This window comes from Ptiloglossa arizonensis, chromosome 7 (assembly GCF_051014685.1).
Source record: "Ptiloglossa arizonensis isolate GNS036 chromosome 7, iyPtiAriz1_principal, whole genome shotgun sequence".
Lineage (NCBI taxonomy): Eukaryota > Metazoa > Arthropoda > Insecta > Hymenoptera > Colletidae > Ptiloglossa > Ptiloglossa arizonensis.
In genome coordinates, this window is record NC_135054.1 from 12,957,378 (window position 1) to 12,977,769 (window position 20,392).

The window sequence follows — 20,392 nt, forward strand, 5'->3', positions numbered from 1 at the left end:
GACTGGCAAGGAAAATACTCAATTTGTCTCTCTCCTATTTTAACACGTTTTTGCAGGATAGCAGAGTATAGATCCATGTACAGATGCGTGAAATATTAAATGTAAATATTTGATTATTTTGGAGATACGCGTAATCAAAGTTCAATATATTTTACGAGGTGTATACTAACTTATGGAGCACATCGCAAAAAAGTACCTTCGATGTTACTTTTATTTTTAACAGAGTTACTTACTTTCGCTATATCGAACGATTTATCATCCATCTAGTTTTACATCATACTTTCACTACTTGCAAGCCAAGTTAAATATAGTACAGAATACGCTATTAAATCTAGTAAAGAAATCGTTGTTAAATATACAGTACAGAAAGCTAAATACAGTAGAGAAATCTGACATCTGAAATCACAGGTCCCGTTCTTAAATCAGGCTAAACCCGGTGACCGTTACATCATTAATTTAACAGTGAGCGGAGGATCAAGTTCGCGATCCAATCTTTGACATGTTAGTACCCTACATCCCTCTTCACGTCGAGGTATCCGGCAACCCTGGTCCACGGTTCCTCCTTCTCTAGCCCCCAGTCGTTGAGGGATCCTTCCCCGTCCCCGTGCCCTGGGAGCGTGCATTTTTTAACAAGCCGTAACGCGGCTCTGTTTTGTCTTCTGGCCCGGGACAGATTCGGCCGGCGTTCACGCCGACGACGGAATCTCAGCTTTATTTCGTCCCAAATCGAGTTACCGCGGAACCAACTTCCCCCGGTAGTTCTCTCTTTTTGTCCCGTCGCATTCCGGGTACTCCTGGGACAAGTTTCTCTACGGGCTGCCGGAGTGTCTCGTAAAAGGAAATTGTGCCGTGAAGAAAACACGCGGTGCGACCACGGCTACGGCCTTGAAACGAAAAAATTTATTTCCAGCTTTGGTACGATCGTAAACGTTGATTCGTCGTCGGCCGGTGTACTTACACGTAACAACACCGACACTGGCCAGGAGGTCGCCACGCGATTGGTCGATGATCGAGTTTCTCGCGATTGGTCGACGATCGAGTTTCTCGCGACGTACAGCGAAGAGTTGGAAAAAATGCATTTAGAAGAAATTAGATCAAACAGCGAATAATTGTTTTCCTTATTCGTTGAATTACCAAGAAGTAAAGTTGGTCGTGTGAAAAAATGAAATTTTAGAGAAAGAGGTACCAGGAAGTGTAACGGGCAATTGAATTTTTAAATGGAATTACTACTTTTTCAAGTGTACTCGAGTGCCATTTAAGTCGATATAAATATTGCTCGAAACGGAAACTCGGTTGCTATTTTACTCTAGTTTGTTTCTTCAAGTTTCTACTTCCAGTTTATGGAATCTTACTTACTTTGACAACTATCAAAGTAAGCATTTCCGCGAACGAGCCGGTTCATTACTCTCACTGTGTTTCGAATAATAATAAAGGAAAGCTACGGATTGTCTCCCGTCGTAGTTTGTAATAATACTCTATTGATTCAACAGTGAAATATTTCGATATTACGTATCTAGTTTGCGCGAGTACAGCATATACTTTACATATCTATCGAATTCAAAGCGGGATATGTCCGCATTATTCTCACACACGTATTTCAAGCGCACACGTTCGCGCACGTACACGCGCGGACATTTCCATTCGGTTATTCCCCATCCAGATGAAAGTCGAATTTGACTTCCCACGGAAATATCTTTTTAAAAGCGAACGTCATATATCTTTGACGTTTCCGTCGTCTCTTGGCTTTATGGCGTTTGTTCTATTCAAATGATGTAATGAATACAAATTGATCATAAATTTAAATTGAACCGTCGTAGACAGGTAGCACCGTACAATAGAGGCTAGATTTCTGTTCTATCCGTTTCAATTTGCGTTCGTCTTCGTTTAGTTCTTTCTTTGATTCTAATTCAATGAATGTTCGACTTTGCTACAAATCAAAACCTCGTTCAATTATTCTATTTCGACTCGATTGTCATTTGGTTTTCATTCGAATTTGAATCGTTTGTTGTTTCACTTCGGTTCGATATTGGTTCGTTTCTTATTCGACAACTGTACAATTTCAATTCAATTCCCATTTCACTTTAATTCAATTTCGAATCACTTTACATTCCACTGCGATTCGATTTCCTACTTGTCTTTACTTCGATTTTGAATTCTATTTTGGTTTGATTTCGGATCGATACCAATTCGATGTTGGTTTCACTTCGGTTTCGTTTCAATTCCGCTTCGTTTCGACTTTGGTCCGATTCCAATTCCATTTGGATTCGCTAACAGTTTTATTCCTATTTCACCTCTGTTCGACGATTTCCTTATAATTCTATTTTCATTTATCTCGACCGACTTCAACCCGGTCGATTTTCTACTTCGACTGTCGATAATTGCAAAACTCATTGATCGATCATTTTACTTTTTCAGCTTGTACTTACGGGCCTACCAACGCTAAATATAATTTATCGACGAAGGAAGATGTTCTAAGGTGGTTTAACGGGCCATCTATGTTACATTCTTGATTCGACTCGCTCTCGGAAAAATTTGAGAATCACTGCTCCAAACACATGTCGATAATCGGTTAATATTCCTTGACCGTTTCAATTCACGGTCGACGTTAAAATTATATCGGTCTCGTTGTTTAAAAAAGCTGAAATTAGATCGCGCCGAAATGGCAAGATCGTCGTGGGAGCCAAGAATATTAAAGGGGTACACACAGTTAACAGGAAGAAGCAGACACCGTGGAATCGTATAAAAATATTTTCCGGCTTATTTAAACCGCCTCCCTGGCCCGCTTTCATGTTCGCGCGGAAGTATATCCTCGGAGGAACGCGAGATCAACTCGGAAGCACTGTAATAACTGACAAAGTCCCGGGCACCGTTAACGTTTACGATCTCGCTGCGAACTACATCACACGCCGGTGGATCCTGCGAAAAAATACTCCGAGGAAATTCTTGCAAGCTTCGTTATTCAACGGGGAGAACGAAGCCGCGAGTAGAATCCCAGGATAAGCGGGCAGCACCGAAGAAGGAACAACAAAAGCAAGATTATTCGTCGGGGAAAAAATCCACGAAGAAGTATTAATCACGATTTTCGTTCGTTGCTGACGTTAATATTACGTAACGATGATTAAATCGCCATCGAAATGCGTTAATCCTAATTTCGTTTCCACGGTGTACCATCTTCTGCGCGCCTGGAGTAGATATTAGTAGCGACAGCTTGAAAGACAGGTTAGAGGATCAACGAGAATGGATTCAGTTTTCTCTTCTATTCGACACTTGATTTAGAATTGGGAATTAGGGTGGAGGAGTGATTAAGAGACGATTAGATAACATTGATAGAATTGGAGCACTCTTTTCACGGTTTTATTATTGTTCAGCGGGTTAAGGATTTGAGAAGGAGATCAAGGAGCTCGATAAACATCGATGTACAAAATGATCATTGCTGTCCTAAACGGATGAACTCGTAAGATGCAAGTCGTCATCAGCGGTGTCATCTGACACCCAGATACAACTGTGATGCAGCCAGAAGTTCCAGATTTACAAAAGGACACACTTTACACTCTGAAAGTCGCCGAGCAAAAATAAAATTAAACAAATCCGCTGAGTGAAAGCAAGATTAAACAAATCCTCCGAGCAAGATTAAATCTTCAATTAAAGCCAAGTTGCTGCTAAAGAGTTTCCCTCTCTAAATGTACCTACACCCGGACCATCGAACGTACAGCTTCGCGATATCATATCATCGTGTGTACAGAGAGTATCTAGCGATAGTACTGAATTGTTCGGAAAGTCATTTCGTTTTTTTTGGTGCAAATGAAACACGATATTTTTAGAGTGTATAAACATTTTATTAAATTATATATTCTCCATTTTGGACAACGGAATGACTTTCCGAAAAACCCAATAGATATAGAGCAAAACTAAGATTACACAAATCCGTTAAGCAAAAGTAAGATCAAATATTTAATCGAGACCAAGTTGACGTTAAAGAGTTCCCTGTCTCTAACTGTATGTACTTGCACCCGAACCATTGAACAAGTAGTTTCGCGATATCATACGTGTCTACCGAGAGTATTGAACGATACTACTGGGTTGTTCAGAAAGTCTGAGCAAAACTAAGATTCAACAAATTCGCTGAGCAAAAGTAAGATTAAATATTTAATCGAGACCAAGTTGCTTTTAAAGAGTTCCCTGTCTCTAAATGTATGTACTTGCATCCGAACCATTGAACAAGTAGTTTCGCGATACCACACGTGTGTACCGAGAGTATTGAGCGATGGTGGATGGAGAGGGGACGGGTAGGTCGAGGAAGCAGCGACGTTTTTAATCTGGAGAGCTCGCGGGGTTTTGATCTCATTAGATGCCGCTGGAACGCGTTTCCTCCTCCGCGTGTTGCCCGAGGCGGCTCAGCCAGCCAGCCAGCCTCGTCCCTGTTTCTTAACAATTTAAAGAAATTCCAGCCCGAATAACTGCGCCGACCCGCGAGCGAGGATCGTCTAAAGAGTTACGGTTAATGGAGGGGAAAAATAGCGGGGAGGATAGAAGGAACGCCGTCCGAAGAGGCGAAAGAAGAACGGATTGAAAGAGCGCGGGAGAGTTTGAAAGCGGCCCCCGTCCAGCGTGGGGTAAATTGAAAATCAGCCAGCGGTGGCGGCTGGAATACTTTGGCGAATAGTTTCCGCGATGAGCGGACCGAACCTGCGTGAGAAAATTCGATCGGCTGCGTTTAGTCAACGGGAACCGGGACGGCGCCTTTGTCGCGTGACATTTTCCAAGCTCCGGGGCTGCTTTTGGAATTTCCAGGGGACCCGAATCGATCGTCGGGAAGACAACTGTTCGATGCTCGGGACGATCGAATGTTCCTCGCAGGGGCTGCTAACCCTTTGCGCTTGAAAATTTCGTAGCGGTGTCTTTCTGGGGCGACATAAGTATTGTTGGCTGTTACGTAAGAGTTGAAATAATAATATCGAATGTCTGGAAATTATGTAGATATCTATGGTGGTGTCTTTCTGGGGCGACATATTGTTGGCTGTTACGTAAGAGTTGAGATAATAATTACGAATGTCTGGAAATTACGTAGATATCTATTCCTATTGTATTATATTATTAAGTATTTAGGTCTTATCGTTATTGACGTTAGAATTTTTATTGTAAGAAAATAATTATTCGGCCGCTTTTAAACAATGGAAATTGATGTTTAGGTTGATCGAGGATTCATTTAAGGGATGTTTTGGAGTTAAGTATTTCGATGTCTGTTATGTTTCAATTTTCTATTTTATAAATAGAAGGTATAGAATACAGGTGTCACTTTGCGATTGAAGTGGAACGTGCTCAGGGACGGATCTGCCATCAGTCTCGAGAGCTTCTTATTTGTTGATTTTTTACCACTTACTCGGAAGCTGAGAAAAAAGATTTCTTTTGTTCTCGAAAGGCGGTACACTTCGTCCGAATAACCATCAACTTTTTTCCTGATTTCATTTGTAGACTTTTTTGGGGTAGTTGTTCTTTTAACCTAAACCAGATCTGTATTTCGACTGTATTCGGGGACTCTTTTTTGGGAGTCTGGTACTATTTTCATAGCTCTTAAAATTTCCCAAAGACCAGAGTGTCTCCGAAAGTAATTAATTTCGATTCGTCGCTGAAAGTGTTCCTCTGGATAAAGAGTGCTAGGAAATAGTAACAGTTGGTAACAGCTGTAAGTTGAACGAATTGGAAAGAAAAAAGTTATTCGATTAGACTACTTTTGTCCACGGAAATTATGATCCGATACTCCGGCGCTCTACTAACGAGTAACAAGTATCGGCTGTGGGTAGAACTTCTGCGTTAAGTGGATGAGAAAAGTTTCCCTAATATCATCTAAAGCTGGATGAAGGAGGAGGAGAGAAGAGGAAAGGATTGATCCACGGATCCATCGAAGAGATTAGTCGCCGCCTGGCGATTTTCATCAGGAGATGACACCCGAACCGAACCATTCGTTCGGTAAGCTGAAACGTAGTCCATATTCACCCAGAGTGAATCTACAGGGATGTTAGATACTGGAAATAGGACGAGAAGAGGAAACATTTTCGTTTGACTCCATCATCTGTCCAGGATCAACCGACTCTCGTATTCTGCACCGTGGTATTCTGGATAGCCAAAGAGGACACGTCCGGATAGAATTCAGATTCAACGACGCATTTTCGAAAAGGGTTACTTCGCTATTGGTCGTGTTTCGTATTACATAATGAACGATATCGGACGAGAATAATTTTTTATTCGTGGTAAATTTTTAAAAAGATTACAAAATATTACAGTCCATTTTCTCAAGGTCTTCGATGAGAATTTCCAAAAAAGATTATACCACTACTGGTTACGTTTCGTATCGTATAGTAACTAATATCGAACCGGAACAATTTTAATATTTATAATACGCTATAAAGAAGTGTAGAAACAAAATTACAGCTATCTTGGGGTCTTCGTACCGATAAAATGACGCGATATGAAAATAAACGTTAATTCCACACCGGTAGAAAAATATCTTTTCAAATGTTCTCTAAACGGAAGACTTTGACGCTCAACGAGTTAATTGGAATTTTAAGTGGTTTCGATTCCCGGGTTATAAGAATCTATTCTACGCGTTTCGATTGTATTTACATTTTTGGATTCACACGGTAAACTTTCCATCCATGAGAAGTACGCCCTCAGAGAGGACAAGAGGAGGCGGGAAGAATATTCGACGAGGTTATCGAAGCCAGTGATATCCATCAACGCGGCGAAGCTCAAGCCAGAGCGAACCGTGCAGCTCATTAAAAGCTCGTTAGAAGGCGGCTGCGAGCTCGGAGAGTGCAGCGGGCCAAGTTCTTGGACGCGGTCTCGAGGAAATCGTGTTGAACGCCGGAAGACGTGTTCACGCAAAGCAGCACGTAAACTAACTCGATTACTCGCGAGATTACGCTCGTAAAAAAGTAATCTGCGATTAAATTAACCGCGATGACTGTAAAAAAAAAAAAGAATCCTACGCCAGTGAGACAGAAGGGTACGTTCGACCGATGTGTTTTGCGTTTTCCTTCTCGCTTCCCTCGATCTCGCAGAGTCGAAAGGTTGGAACCACTACTTTGCTCCTCGTTGTGTTTTGTAATATTAATAATAATGTTATATTGTATTCACGTTCCATTGTAATTGAAATGTTCCATTATAATTCAAATGGAATACATATATTGAAGATCAAAAGTTTTGGATCACCCTGCTCTTCGTTGTATTGTATAATGGTATGTAAACTGTGGAACGTGAAATGATAATTTCTGAGTGAACAAATTTATCTCAAATGCAGTCTATACATTGAAGATCAAAAGTTTGGGACCACCGTGCTCCTCGTTGTGTTTCATAATATAATTAGTGGAACGTGAAAACATAATTTCTGAACGAAAAGATTTTTCTCAGATGGAATACATAGAGTGAAGATCAAAAGTTTTGGATCACCCTGCTCTTCGTTGTATTTTATAATGGCGTGTAATCAGTGGAACGTGAAAACATAATTTTTGCGTGAAAAAAGTAATCTACGATTAAATTAACCGCGATGACGATAAAAAAAAAAATTTCTCCGCCAGTGAGACAGAAGGTTACGTTCGGCCGATGCGTTTCGCGTTTTCCTTCTCGTTTCCCTCGATCGCGGCCGCCTTATGATCATGATGGTGGATTAACGCTTACCTGCGTCTTCACGTCGCCACCGACTATAACCTTCGACTGGAAATTGCTCTGGTCCGTGAGAATCTTCGCGTTATTTATGTAAACTTCCTCGCCGTGCGTGCCTGGCCGCCTGGTGACCCATAAGGGTGGATTACCTTCGAGCTCCGACAAGATTGAATCCCCCAGGTTCTCGAGCGTTTTCGGTGAGTTTGCTGAAACAAAATGAGAGACACGGTTTTACACCCTCTTGCCGTTTCTTTTACGATCTTGAGTCTACGTTGACGAATACAGAACAGGAAATCAATTCGTTCCCGTTGTTTCGCGTATTGGTACGTCAGTGGATAACTTACGGGGGTATTGAAACACGGGGATGTTGATATTTAGGAACATTGAGAGCTGAGGGTATTGATATTTAGGGATATCGATATTTAAGGATATTGATATTTAGGGATATTGATATTTGGAGATATCGAAATTCAGAGGTGGTGTAATTTAGAGGTATTGGTATACAGGAATTTTTATATTCATGGATGTTTATAGTAAGGAATTTTGATATTCATGTGTGTCGATAGTAAGGGATGTTGATATTCAGGGTGTTGGTAGATAGAAACGATGAAGTCGAAAGTATTGAAACGCTAGATGGCGTTATTACTGAGTGTAGCTGCGCAGAGCGATTGCGCTGCTGATCACGTGACAAAGCGATTCTAACCTCTCGAAACATCTAACCTAATCGTGACTGAAAATACGTATCGCAAAAGGATAAAATTTTTATCCAGATGAAAGTTCGAAACAACGAATAACCGACGAACAACTTTCCATCTGTTATTTATTCGATAAAGGTTACAATTTCAGTTATAAAATGAAACATTCGAGTTTCGATCGTACGAAAGGGGATGACTTTTTGATTTCCAGGAACGTCGTTCACAACTTCGAATCTTTTAAATTGCACGGTCCTATGGTATCGTCGCATTTAATCGCGGAACAAACAGTGGAAAAATTAAACTTCAAAATCGGCAATGGTGTGCAGCGACACTCGGTAAAGATTGGAAAAATATCGAAAGCTGAAAAATGAGTCCCGCGTGGATTGTATCCGGTGTGCAAACATTTTGTGTTCCGTCCCAAGATAGACGAAACGGTGACCCATCTCGCGATCGAATTGCTATCGGTAATGAAAAATGAGTTTCAGCTTCGTTCTAGTTCGACGGACAGAGAACGCGAGAGGTGAAAAACTAGCACCGTGTTCAAACCCAGAACTTCAACCGGCAAACATTTTCCGCCGCGTTTGTTTGAGATCCACTTTAAACTTTTAAGTCGATCAAACTGCAATTGGAGAGATCAGTCTATCCTCCATATTGATCGATCGCATGCAACTTCTGTGAGAAAACTATCGTCGTTGGTGAATCGCGATGGAATTTTCTTCCATCGTCGAATCGTTTCAAGAGTTAAACACATTGAACAGGCCCAATTGTTTAGAATTACCTCGTAAGCGATTCGAATATTTTTATTATTCACATTTGTTGTAATGGTTTCCCTGTCCATTAATTTGTGTTATTTCGTACATTGATTTTTGTTCGTTGAGAAACTTTTCGAAACGAAATGACGAATCGAGTAAATTGCATCGGAAATTTTTATCTCGATTTTTTTGGGTATACAGTTACGTTTAAATTGATAATTAAAAAGCTCTCGAAGTACAATCGTTCGTCTATTTCGAGTACTTTAACGATAAATATTGTCCAAATCTTAATCGATGAGCCATAGCCCCCTTTCCCAGAAAATTCCTCGATTTTAATATTACGTTCAAAAATGAAAATCACCGCTAACCAAGAAACCACGAAATTAAATTTACATTATAAATGAAAACGAAAGTTACACAGTTGACATTACTTATCGTTGCTGTTATAAGTAGACAATATTTGAACGGAGATTGTTCCAATTTAAGAAAGAAAGAAACTAGATTCACACGGACATATTTACACAGTTTATGCAACGATAACGCAAACACGGAGATATTTTTCCTACTATATTTTACCCGGAAGGGAAACAATCGTGACAATTTGTTGTCTCACGTGTTATCGTTTTTACACATAAATTACGTACAAAGTACCAGATACGAGCGTCGCGCACTCATTGCAACGCAATGTAAAAACAAACAAAAATCACCCCGGAACTGAAGTGTAAGCCAAAAGAGAATCCACGTTATACCAGTGAACCGTTTCTCCCTTTCGCGGTTCTCGGTAACCGCAAAATGGTCGTTCGTCGCCTAAACTCGAGCATCGAGTTTGCCACTGAGTAGGAATTTTATTTTGAAACTACCCGGGGAAAAGTATAGCACGGAGAGAAGCCAAGAGGAAGGTGAAGCACGAACGAAAGAAAAAAAAACCAGAGGGCGAAAAGTCCGTCGCAAAAGGTACAAAGGTGGTCGCTTTATTATCTCGTTACCGGCTGGAATGTTCTCGTAATCCTGAGCTTTTTTCCAGCCTCCGGAAGATATCGTTCTGCATTCTTGCAGGAGGGACGTTCAATCCCGGCATAAGGGAAGAGGAGCGTCGCGCGATGGCGCCGGCAACAATAGCGCTCATTACGAACGCCAGGAATTGGGTTCTGTTTCGTAAACTGCCAGCTGTTTCCATTCCAGGCTGAAAGAAACACGACTTTCCACGGACAAGAGACTCTCGTTTGCCAGCACTGAAGGGACCTTACTTCCCGAGGAAATCATTTTCTTTAACCGTTCGCCGCAATGGTGACCACCCCGTACGAGAGTCGACAACAGTTTCGACAAGTTCTTGGCCACGAGCAGAGAACGGTTGTCTTTCTTTCTGTTCGATGGCTTGTTCCCTGACTGTTTTAACCGAAGTCACTGGGTCACTGTTGCGAGCTACCGGGTCGAAAGTTTGGGACCACCTACTTTGCTCCTCGTTGGGTTTTAGGATATTAATAATAATGTTATATTATGTTCGCGTTCTGTTATAATTAGTGGAACGTGTAAACATAATTTCTGGGTGAAAAGATTTTTTTCAGATGGAATATATAGAGTAAAGATCAAAAGTTTTGGATCACTCTGCTCTTCGTTGTATTTTATAATGGTATGTAATTGGTGGAACGTGAAATGATAATTTCTGAGTGAACAGATTTATCTCAAATGCAGTCTATATATTGAAGATCAAAAGTTTTGGATCACCCTGCTCTTCGTTGTATTTTATAATGGTATGTAATCGGTGGAATGTGAAGTGATAATTTCTGAGTGAAAAATTTTTCTCAAGTACAGTTTATACATTGAAGACCAAATGTTTGGGACCACCTTGCTCCTCGTTGTGTTTCATAATATAATTAATGGAACGTGAAAAAATAATGTTTGGATGAAAACATTTTTTATACGCATAAGGTCAAAGATTGCTTACGGTTACACAGAACCTTAGATATCAACGTCTTTTACGAGGCTTCAATTTCTTCTAATAACACTAAAACTATAGATTCTGGTATATCAATATATACCTCGTACGAAAAACCGAAATTTATAAAATTCTATAAGATAGAAAAAGTTATAACGTCTTTAAAAAGCATGCTACGGAATTTAAAGTAAATTTCTTTATAAAACTAGCTGAAACCGGTTATTTCGATCGGTTGGTAAATCCAGTGTTAAGCAAACCATACTTCCGTCGGTGGTACTATCGATTTCGTTTTCCTCGCTCGACTAAAAACGCAACCCCTTAATTATTCGTAGCTACGTGTATTCGGATACTTGTTCCAAGACGGTGATCGATAAAAAAAATTGCGCATTATTCATTCAGGGAGCAGACGAGTGCCCCGCGCGACGACCAAAAAGACCTAGACAAATACGTTCCATTCAACGATCAATAGCTCCGTTGATCTCTGCATCGTTTTGTCCCAGACGTCCCTTTCAACGAAGGTGGATGATTAAGTTCTCGATCGAATCCCATTTATTTTCACCGTGGAGCCCCTTGGGGCACAGGTGTGATGGCCGACCACAAAACGAGAACATTCGTACAAAGCTGCTTGCGCGATCGATTTATATTCCCGCACCCGCTTCCATCCTCCTGCCAAAGAATCCTCTCGTAGCTGCTGGCCTGCTTGTAGTCGATAGCAGACTTTCCGAAACGTCGGTTAACAAAAGAAAATACGCGTCGCTGGATTACCGATGAAGCAAAAATACACCACCGTTTGCACATTGTACGGGTGAAGTGTCAAAAACGTTTCGCCTGGACGACAACACGAACGATCGAATCGTCGTTGTTCGTTGTACACTACAGAATTTGATAGAGTTTCCTTGTTTACGTAATCCTCGGCAAATATCTTTTTCCTCGTTTCGAGTCCGTCTCCGAGGCTTGGATAACCTCGTGTAATTCTCTCGCGCGCGTGTTATCGGATGAAAGTGAAAAATGGAGAAAATGGCCCTCGTTTAACGTTAACGAATGGACAAGTGCGTCCAGGTATCGAGTATCGAGGAAACGAAAAGTGAAGAATCTACGAACAACTTTGGAACAAAATTGTTATCGGATGAAAGTGAAAGATGGAGAAAATGGCCCTCGTTTAACGTTAACGAACGGATAAGTGCTTCCAGGTATCGAGTATCGAGGAAACGAAAAGTGAAGAATCTACGAACGAACTTTGGAACAAAATTTAACAACTCCCTGCTCAAAGACCAAAGATCTTTTGGCTCTTCTCCAACAAGTTGGAAACGTTTCGACGAAATTCGTTCGTTTCCCTCCCCCCGCGGCAAATAAATACACGGAGGCAGAAAAAAATTCCGCTACCCTGGAGGAAACAGGGTCACAGACAACCGAAGCAATCACGGGGTTTATTCGGTGGGAAAATTTTGTTCCCGATGCGAACTACTCCGAAAGAAACGTAGAGACTTTGAGGAGCTCGTAGAAATGCTGAAACGTGGCCCGCGAGTTTCGAGTAATCTCGATTCCCGCGCTCGTTGCACGGTCGTTTACACGGGTTGTACACCGACGAAGATGTATGTATATTCTAGTACATTGCCAGCCACGAAGGCCGGCATCTTGTTTGGACACTTCTTTAAATCAATTACGAGTTCCTCTGGCAAGCAAGTTCTGCGGGCAAGTAGCACGGTTCACCCCGTACCAAACCCCGACCCGAACAGTTCGACGAAAGTTCGACGGGCACCGCTGAGGCATCGCGGGAACGCGGTATCAAACTCTCGGTTTTCGGATTGTTTGCCCGGCCCCGACGAATTCAATCGACGAATTTGCGATGCAGATGATGATCGGGGCAGCTTACGCTCGTGAAATTCGGACGACACGATCGACTCGGTTGGCTTTCGCGTACGAGACTACGAAAATTCCCGCTCGTTATCCCCGGTTATGTCGTTTGTATCGCTGTTTCCCGAATTACGAGACGCGAAGAAACAAATTTTTAACGCGGACGATTCTAGTCGCATCCTGTTGTTCGGAAACATTTAGTATTAGGTTCGAGAGATAATACGGCGAAGGAAAGAATTTTTTTGGTATCTGTATTTTTTTACAACGGTGAATCCCATAATTTAATTAATTTAGGTGGAATTGAAGCTTTAAAATATATAAATCCTTATTCCGATGTTAACAATAATTGCCAGGGTCACTGCTCTTTTCTAATTTCGTTACATTTTTTTATTGTTTTAGTATTACAATTGAATCGTAGTTAATGAAATTATATTCATTGCTTTTTATTCGAAACCGAACTTTGATTTTAAATAGTTCTTCTCTGCATTGTATACTGAATATTTAAGTTTGGCTATGCTTTTTTTCTGTGGAAATAAATATATTTGTAGTGGTTCAATGGTTTCTGGTTGAGAAATATCAAGAACGACATTGAACGTGATATAAGAATAGTTTTATTGCGAATAATACGATTTAATTTTTGGTGGGAAGTTGCGTTGATCACTAGCGCTCCCTAGGTGCGTCTGTGAAATTAGTCGCGCGCGACAGTTGTGACCAGGACGTCGATATGTGAAGTGTTTGTTTTCGTTTTCTGTCTACCGGTTAAGTGTTTTTGTTCCAACTGTACGATTGTTGGTTATTTAATTAATGCGCCCGGCTTCTCCCACGCTTCTTTGTTAAAATGGACCACGTTTCTGTGTCAAAGGTATGATTCAACCTGTTGCTTATACTTACATAACCTCACAATACAAAGTTGGCAAATGAAACGTCTTGTTGTCGATTCATACTACTAGAATTTTAATACATTAGGAAGCGTGAATTGTAAACAAAGAATGTCGTTTTTGTTGTTGGCTAAATGTTATATTTAATTCTTACTGATCTACAATATTTAATAATTATTTTACATCGGCTTTTTTGAAAAATTTTTCAATTTTTCAAATCGAGTTTTGGTGTTCGAATATTGTTAAGAAACATTTTTATCATGAACATATATCTTAAGATGCATTTTAGGGTGTGTTCGCTCATAAAGGTTGTTATAAAATTGGTCATAACAAGTCAGAACTTCTGGAATCGGATTATTTTAATGAACCGTGGTATATTGCATATAAAAAAGCATGGGAAAATATTCAAAATGCTAAAGAGGTATTATTACCATGTCAAATATTTCTATGCGAATAAGTTGAATGTTACAATTTTTTACGTCAATAAGTTTTACTAAAATTTCAGGAAATAACGTCAAATATGTTGCAACAGATTTTAAATGAATTAGAATCTTTTGTTTCCAATATTAAAGAAAAGTCAATAGAAAGTCTTGAAAATGAAATACAGACAGCTCTAGTATTAACAGGTGACGATTGCATTTAATACAACACATTTCTTTTTGAATATCGTTTGATAAAAATTGTATCGTAGGAGTCAATGTTACCGATCACGCGATAATGTTTACGAGAATAATTTCTAAGTTGGAACCGATAACAAAACATATGGCACTTATATGGAACAAAGATTTAAAGAATATAAAAAATATTTTAGAAGAATCAATTTATCAACTGATGAATCATGAAGATGCGGTTAGTTATATAAAAAATAAGTGTAATAAAGTTACAGGAACGATGAAAGTTATTTATGTTACAATTATTTACAGGGCACAGACGAAAAGATTAAAAAAAGTCAGTGTAACATGCGAGTCTTAAAATATTGGTATCAAAAACATTGCAAACCAAATGATCCTCTTGTTATAATCATAACTGATTTTGAAAGTTCTTCACCTGCAGTATTACATGATTTTATTTCGATATTGAGGTATTATAATCTTCTATCGAATGCTTTATTGTGTTATAGCCGTATTAATTTTTTGTACCTTTCAGTTCATATTCAAGTATAATGAAGTTTATCCTTATATTTGGTGTTGCCACTACTTTGCATGCCATACACAGATCTTTAACGTACGATGTTACATCAAAATTAAATGTGAAAGTAATGAATGTTTTCAGTTTAATCGTTTATAAAGTTGATAGTATTTAGAGAGTTTTATTTGAAACTGAAATTATTTTTGATTCAGGTATTTCACATGCAAACACAGATCAATGTTCTGTCAGATGTATTAGAAAATACTGTTTTTTGTTCAAATATACCATTTAAATTGACTGGAAGAGCATTTCAGTTATTGACAGATATATTTCTGTTCTATGATTTTTCCGTTGAAAATTTCTTACAAAGTTACAAGGTATCAATTTTACCTGCTATCTATTTTGTACTTCCAAGAATCGTTTTGAAATATCTGTAGAATGATTTTTCCTCTAATTAAATTTTTAGATATGTATGATACAACATTTTTATGCGAACAATATAAATTCTCTTTGTTGTTCACCATTAGAGATAAACAATAGGATTTCTGCCTTAACCAATGAAGATTTGGAAGAAATTAAAAAGTTACCTTCGATAGTAACCTATATAGAACAAATACTGAAAGAGTACAACATAGATGAACCATTACAAAACGAGGATTTTAAGGTATATTTAAGGTCCCTAACGAGACTTTATATTTGGTTTTATACTCAGTGATCCTAGAAGTAAATTTGTTGTAGAAAATATTATCAAAACTGTTAAAAAGATTCCATCAATATATGCACAACTTTTTAAAAATATTAAGGTGTCTACACAGTCTCATGGCGACATTGCCGAATGCACCGATGGGTAAACAGGTACAAATTAAACAGACATATGAGAAAATTTTGTTTAGAAAAATGTAAATACCATTCTACCTACAAAAATACTTATAAAACGATTATAGCTGCGTGAATTTTACGCAAAAGCAGTTTCCGTGAACGATTTGAAAGAATGTCACGAGTACAAAGAATGCTTGCAACTCTTGAGCTTTCTATCGAAGCAGGAACTTCTCTCGAAATTGAATGACATTCTTAAGATCATTGAAGTCCCGAAAAATTCGCAAATAGTAAAAATAAAAAACGATCTCCAGCGTCATATACAGACGATCGAGGCGGCTAGCTTAGAAACAGCTGTAACACCTACTGATATTGTTGTTACCGGTGAGAAACTTAGTCGACTTCAACTGAAAGAGGTCTGAAATGAAATTCATTATTTTGATATGTTGTGCAAGTTGAAATTTAGAAGTCTATAATGTCTGAATTTTCGTCGCAGAAATTGTTGAAAATGTCCAAAGAACGCGCTCAGTCGCCTTACAAACAAGCACAGTTAGACGTGATTAATTATCTGGACCAGAATGTGTTCTCCATTTACCTGGTAAATCCAAATAGCATACCAGCGAACGAGATATTCTGCTTCAGCGACGGTAATTTAGCAAAGCAACACATTCGCGGGTCTCTGAGGGCTGCGATACACACGGGACTGAACAATCCACAAGTGTATTTCAACGTAAGTAAAAAAAAAAAAGGAATTTACAGTGTTTTTCTGGATTCGATAAAATGCATTTTCTTCCGATTGATTAGAAACAGGAATCGAGCGTCGACTTTTCCCCTTTAACACATTAACGGCCACGCAATGACCAAATACCATTCTTGGATACTGTTTCACAAATTTCAAATATTCGTAGAATCGTTAAGACTAATTGTACAAAAAATAACGTCTGATGCAGGGTGTATTTGAAAAGTACAATAATATTTTGTACAAAAAGACACGAATAGTAGTTGCGATTCTCGAGCTCGAGTCCCTAGAAGTGAGACGTAACTGCATTGTAAATTTTTTTCATCCGAACCTCGTACGAATTTGTGATAAAGAGTAATTTAAGCAATGTGAAGTGTAATGCAGAAAAATATCTATAACAAACCTGAGTCACCTTTCAAGAGAAAGAAATTACTCTAAGCTACTTCGTAAATTACACTCTGAACCAGTCTGAGATACCAACGATTGTTTTTGCGGTAAAGATTGTTCGAATTACTATAAAAAGTAAATCAATCGTTGCGTTCTCGCGCCAATGGCGGCTGATGCGATTAATCGCATTGCCTTGACCGGAGTAAATACGCGACTTCCACGAGCTCTGTATTTCGCGCGGTCGCTATGATGATTTCTAACTCTTTTCGTGGTATCGATCCCGTATCAGCGGTCGTGATGGATATCGATTGGGTTCTTCGTAATGGAAAACGATGTCGAGGCACCGTCGCGGGCGTCGAAGTTAATTGGAAATACATATTTCAGTGCGGGTGCTGCAAATTGGAGAACGACGAAGCCATTCCGTCCACGCTGCCCGACCTCAGTATAATTTACAAGCTGCACTTGGAATCCAGGAAGCTGATCAATATGTACGACTGGCTGCAGGTAACAAACCGTTCGTGCTCATGTTTACAGGTTAATTCAGGTTACACTTACGGTCACGCACCCGCGCCTCGTCCGCTTCGTGATTTTAATCGCTCTTACCAGTGATTCACGCGAGCACGACATTGTAAATGGGCACCGTGGCAGGGGCGCGGACTGTTTTATTGTCTGCGGTTGTTAGAAGCTTGAAAATGCATCGGTCAAGCGCAACGAACCACCAGATACAGAGAAAATCGGGATCCTCGTTTGGCTACAGTTCCAGAAACGCGAACTGTTCCCTCTAATTCACCTAGAGTTACGGACCTGCAGGCGCATGTGGCTGCATGCAAGTGACGAGTTATGTACGGTGTGTTACCAAAATGTTTCACTATTCGGTCCTCCTGGAGCATTTTGGGCCGAAACCCCAAGATCTGAAATGTAGTCATTCTTAAACATTGTCTAGGTAAGTCTTTGGCAGGTTTGAGACTCGCTCAGGTGAGAAAGACTTAGTCTTACAAGGCATTTTGGACTCGAGAGGGTGCATCGATGTTGGTACATTGGTACAGGGAAGTCCCTGGTAAGAAGAAGCTCTATAATAGTTTAACATGAACAGGTCATTTTGATCCTAAGCTGCAGCAATTTTTATATATTGTATAGTCTTTGGTGAGAGGAATTAATGATAGTAATTTTTACATAAACTTGGTGAGGTATTTGGTGAGGTTACTTTTAACATGTATGTATTAATGCGTTTGAGAACTCAGATGAGAAAGTTTCGAATATACGAGCCGAATTTGTTAGTGGCTGAGAATCCGAAATTTGCCAGTCACGCCGCAACACTCGTACTCTATAATTTTGCCGCACTTAAGAATTCCATTGTAGAATAATACCAGGCACTTAACTATGTCAAACATCGATTTAAGTGTCTTATTCTCCAGTATTTGTAGAGTCAAAGGTAAACTGTTCTTAAGCCAATTATAATTGGACGGACTGCAAATGGGGGCTTGTTTGCCTTTTGGTGGCAGAATGTAGACCGCGCCTTCTGTGCAGTTCGTTCAACTCGAATGCAGACTTAGTTTTGTATTCAGAGAGAAGTGTCTGCTGACGTAAGAGAACTTTCGTGAATTCTCACTGGCTGATCAAACGCACGTTTACAGGCATTTTTGATCATCGTGGATCCCGAGAGCGACGCGAAGGAGCAGCGTGACGTGGATCCGAAACTACAGTATCCTTTTTCATTTAGGGGCATTCGCTCGCCCAAATGCTTCGGGAGTAATGGAGCGCGCAAAGATTTGTCTAACCACCGGGAGTTTGAAATTCATATCATAGCTCGTAATGGTGAAATCGTAGCTCGTAGAGATAACTCGCTTGAGCTACATACCTCTTGTTTGAATAATTCACACGTGTTCCCGTGTGAATTTTATCGCGCGCCAAGGTATCCTTAACGGAGATTTAGAGCCCGTTTTACTCAAGCGGTTGCCGAGCTGGAGTTCCTCGGTTTCATCAAGAGTTCCCGAAAGAAAACGGATCACGTAAAGCGGCTTGTGTGAGGATCATTGCGCGTTTCGGCCTCGTGCATCTTTAAGGCCCAACTCTGTGAGCAATCGCCATTTCTCGGTGCGAGAGAATTTTTATACCGACGTATCATGTTTTTTTAATAAAAGAAAAAAAAGAATGACAAACAACCTGTTTTATTTTTATTTTTTTTTTCGGTGATCTTGCTTTCTCGCCGAAATTGGAACGTTTGGATGGAAGCACGATAAAGAAAGACACGAGTACCATTATGAAGTAGCTAGGATAAAATGTTTAAATTATGACGAGTACTCAGAATGTCTCACAGTTATGTTTTTCAATGTTTAAGCGTTGTGGATGTTTTCTTTTTGTACGGTAGAGAGAAACAACAAGGATAAAGAAAGACCCTAACTACATCAGTAGGAATGCAGAGTGGGCGTTGAACGTCATCTGGGTCACTTACTGATCGCTTAAGAACCCGTGTATCAATAGTATCGGCAAGAGTATAGACTACCCACTTGGAATGTCTTCCTTCCATTTTGTAATATCTTAAATATACGACAAGCGTGACGTCGTATATATCAATGTGACGTAAGGATCCCTCATAGAGTTAGCTATAAGGGGTTTCAACATAAAGCTCATGGTTGACTAGTTCGTACATCAAACGGCTCGAAGTCATCTAATTATCAAGTACCAGAGAACTCATTGTTCAAAGTACTGATATGTACGAAGCAATTTGACGTTGCTTCAGAAATAGGGAACAATGTTACCGAAGGATCGCACCACGGATGATGAGGGTGTCTCCTGATAAGAGGACCGCGAGGATTATCGTGGTATCCGTTTTAATAAGCTCGAATAATTCAACGGCGATTATCAAATTTGCCAGAAATTACTCGGAAAAACTGAAATTACACGGAAGCGTATGTATCGGAACTATCGATAAATCTGATAAATACGAAACAAAAGGTACGAAGAATATTGGGTTTTTGGGGGCCGCCATTGTACGCGTGAATGTATCCAATGTGTGCGATACGATGAAATATTGCACGCAATAATCCGACAATATTTAGCGCCTGCAGTGTTATCGTGTGCACTCGAGTATCAACCATGTGCATCAATGTAATGCACATTTTGCGGCCAATTTGAACCGATAATTTTATTAGACCATGAAGACCCGATGTTGATTGTTTCCCAATAACAGATGTCTCCTCGTAGCATCGATACCTTCAACCAAGTGGCACCGTGTGCGTGTATGTTGCTATTATGCATGCAAACTTTACAGGTTTCCTTGTAGCTGCACGCTGATTACAACCCTCCTAATAGAGTTTCTGTTATCGGCGTTTGACATTGGATGATACGGAAACTTTGGTGCATCGGAATCTACGATATCGGAATGCAGTTATCCCGCGCAACCTGTAGATTATACGACTACATTATTTAAACGGTCGAATATCTTCCCAATTAATGAATTTTAATTAACATTGACTACATTTTAATGCAACAGACTGTTATTATTCCACGAAATATAATTTCCTATTTGCGAAACCTCGTGTTGTTTG

At 39.8% G+C, this 20,392-nt stretch overlaps 2 protein-coding genes across 5 annotated transcripts in view; one reads left to right on the forward strand and one right to left on the reverse strand.

The window, feature by feature from the left end:
- Positions 1–20,392, reverse strand: part of Fas1 (fasciclin 1 Fas1 domain-containing) — a 411,004-nt gene that overhangs the window by 90,595 nt on the left and 300,017 nt on the right. For all 3 annotated transcript variants that reach the window (XM_076317366.1, XM_076317367.1, XM_076317365.1), the window contains exon 3: positions 7,675–7,865. In XM_076317366.1, the coding sequence (XP_076173481.1) occupies positions 7,675–7,865 (191 nt within the window). The remainder of the gene's footprint in view (positions 1–7,674; positions 7,866–20,392) is intronic.
- The window catches only part of Orc3 (origin recognition complex subunit 3), a 142,037-nt gene that overhangs the window by 83,877 nt on the left and 37,768 nt on the right, over positions 1–20,392 (forward strand). The window contains exons 1-14 of one of the 2 annotated variants that reach the window (XM_076317364.1): positions 13,372–13,758; positions 14,064–14,195; positions 14,280–14,400; positions 14,466–14,623; positions 14,698–14,855; positions 14,921–15,029; positions 15,115–15,279; positions 15,369–15,566; positions 15,641–15,757; positions 15,847–16,134; positions 16,215–16,448; positions 17,229–17,348; positions 18,479–18,546; positions 18,778–18,917. In XM_076317364.1, coding sequence (XP_076173479.1) covers positions 13,735–13,758; positions 14,064–14,195; positions 14,280–14,400; positions 14,466–14,623; positions 14,698–14,855; positions 14,921–15,029; positions 15,115–15,279; positions 15,369–15,566; positions 15,641–15,757; positions 15,847–16,134; positions 16,215–16,448; positions 17,229–17,348; positions 18,479–18,546; positions 18,778–18,871 — 1,986 coding nt within the window. In that variant the 5' untranslated portion in view covers positions 13,372–13,734 and the 3' untranslated portion in view covers positions 18,872–18,917. Of the gene's footprint in view, positions 1–13,371; positions 13,759–14,063; positions 14,196–14,279; positions 14,401–14,465; positions 14,624–14,697; positions 14,856–14,920; positions 15,030–15,114; positions 15,280–15,368; positions 15,567–15,640; positions 15,758–15,846; positions 16,135–16,214; positions 16,449–17,228; positions 17,349–18,478; positions 18,547–18,777; positions 18,995–20,392 lie in introns of those variants that run through there. The other variant, XM_076317363.1, reaches the window with a different exon arrangement.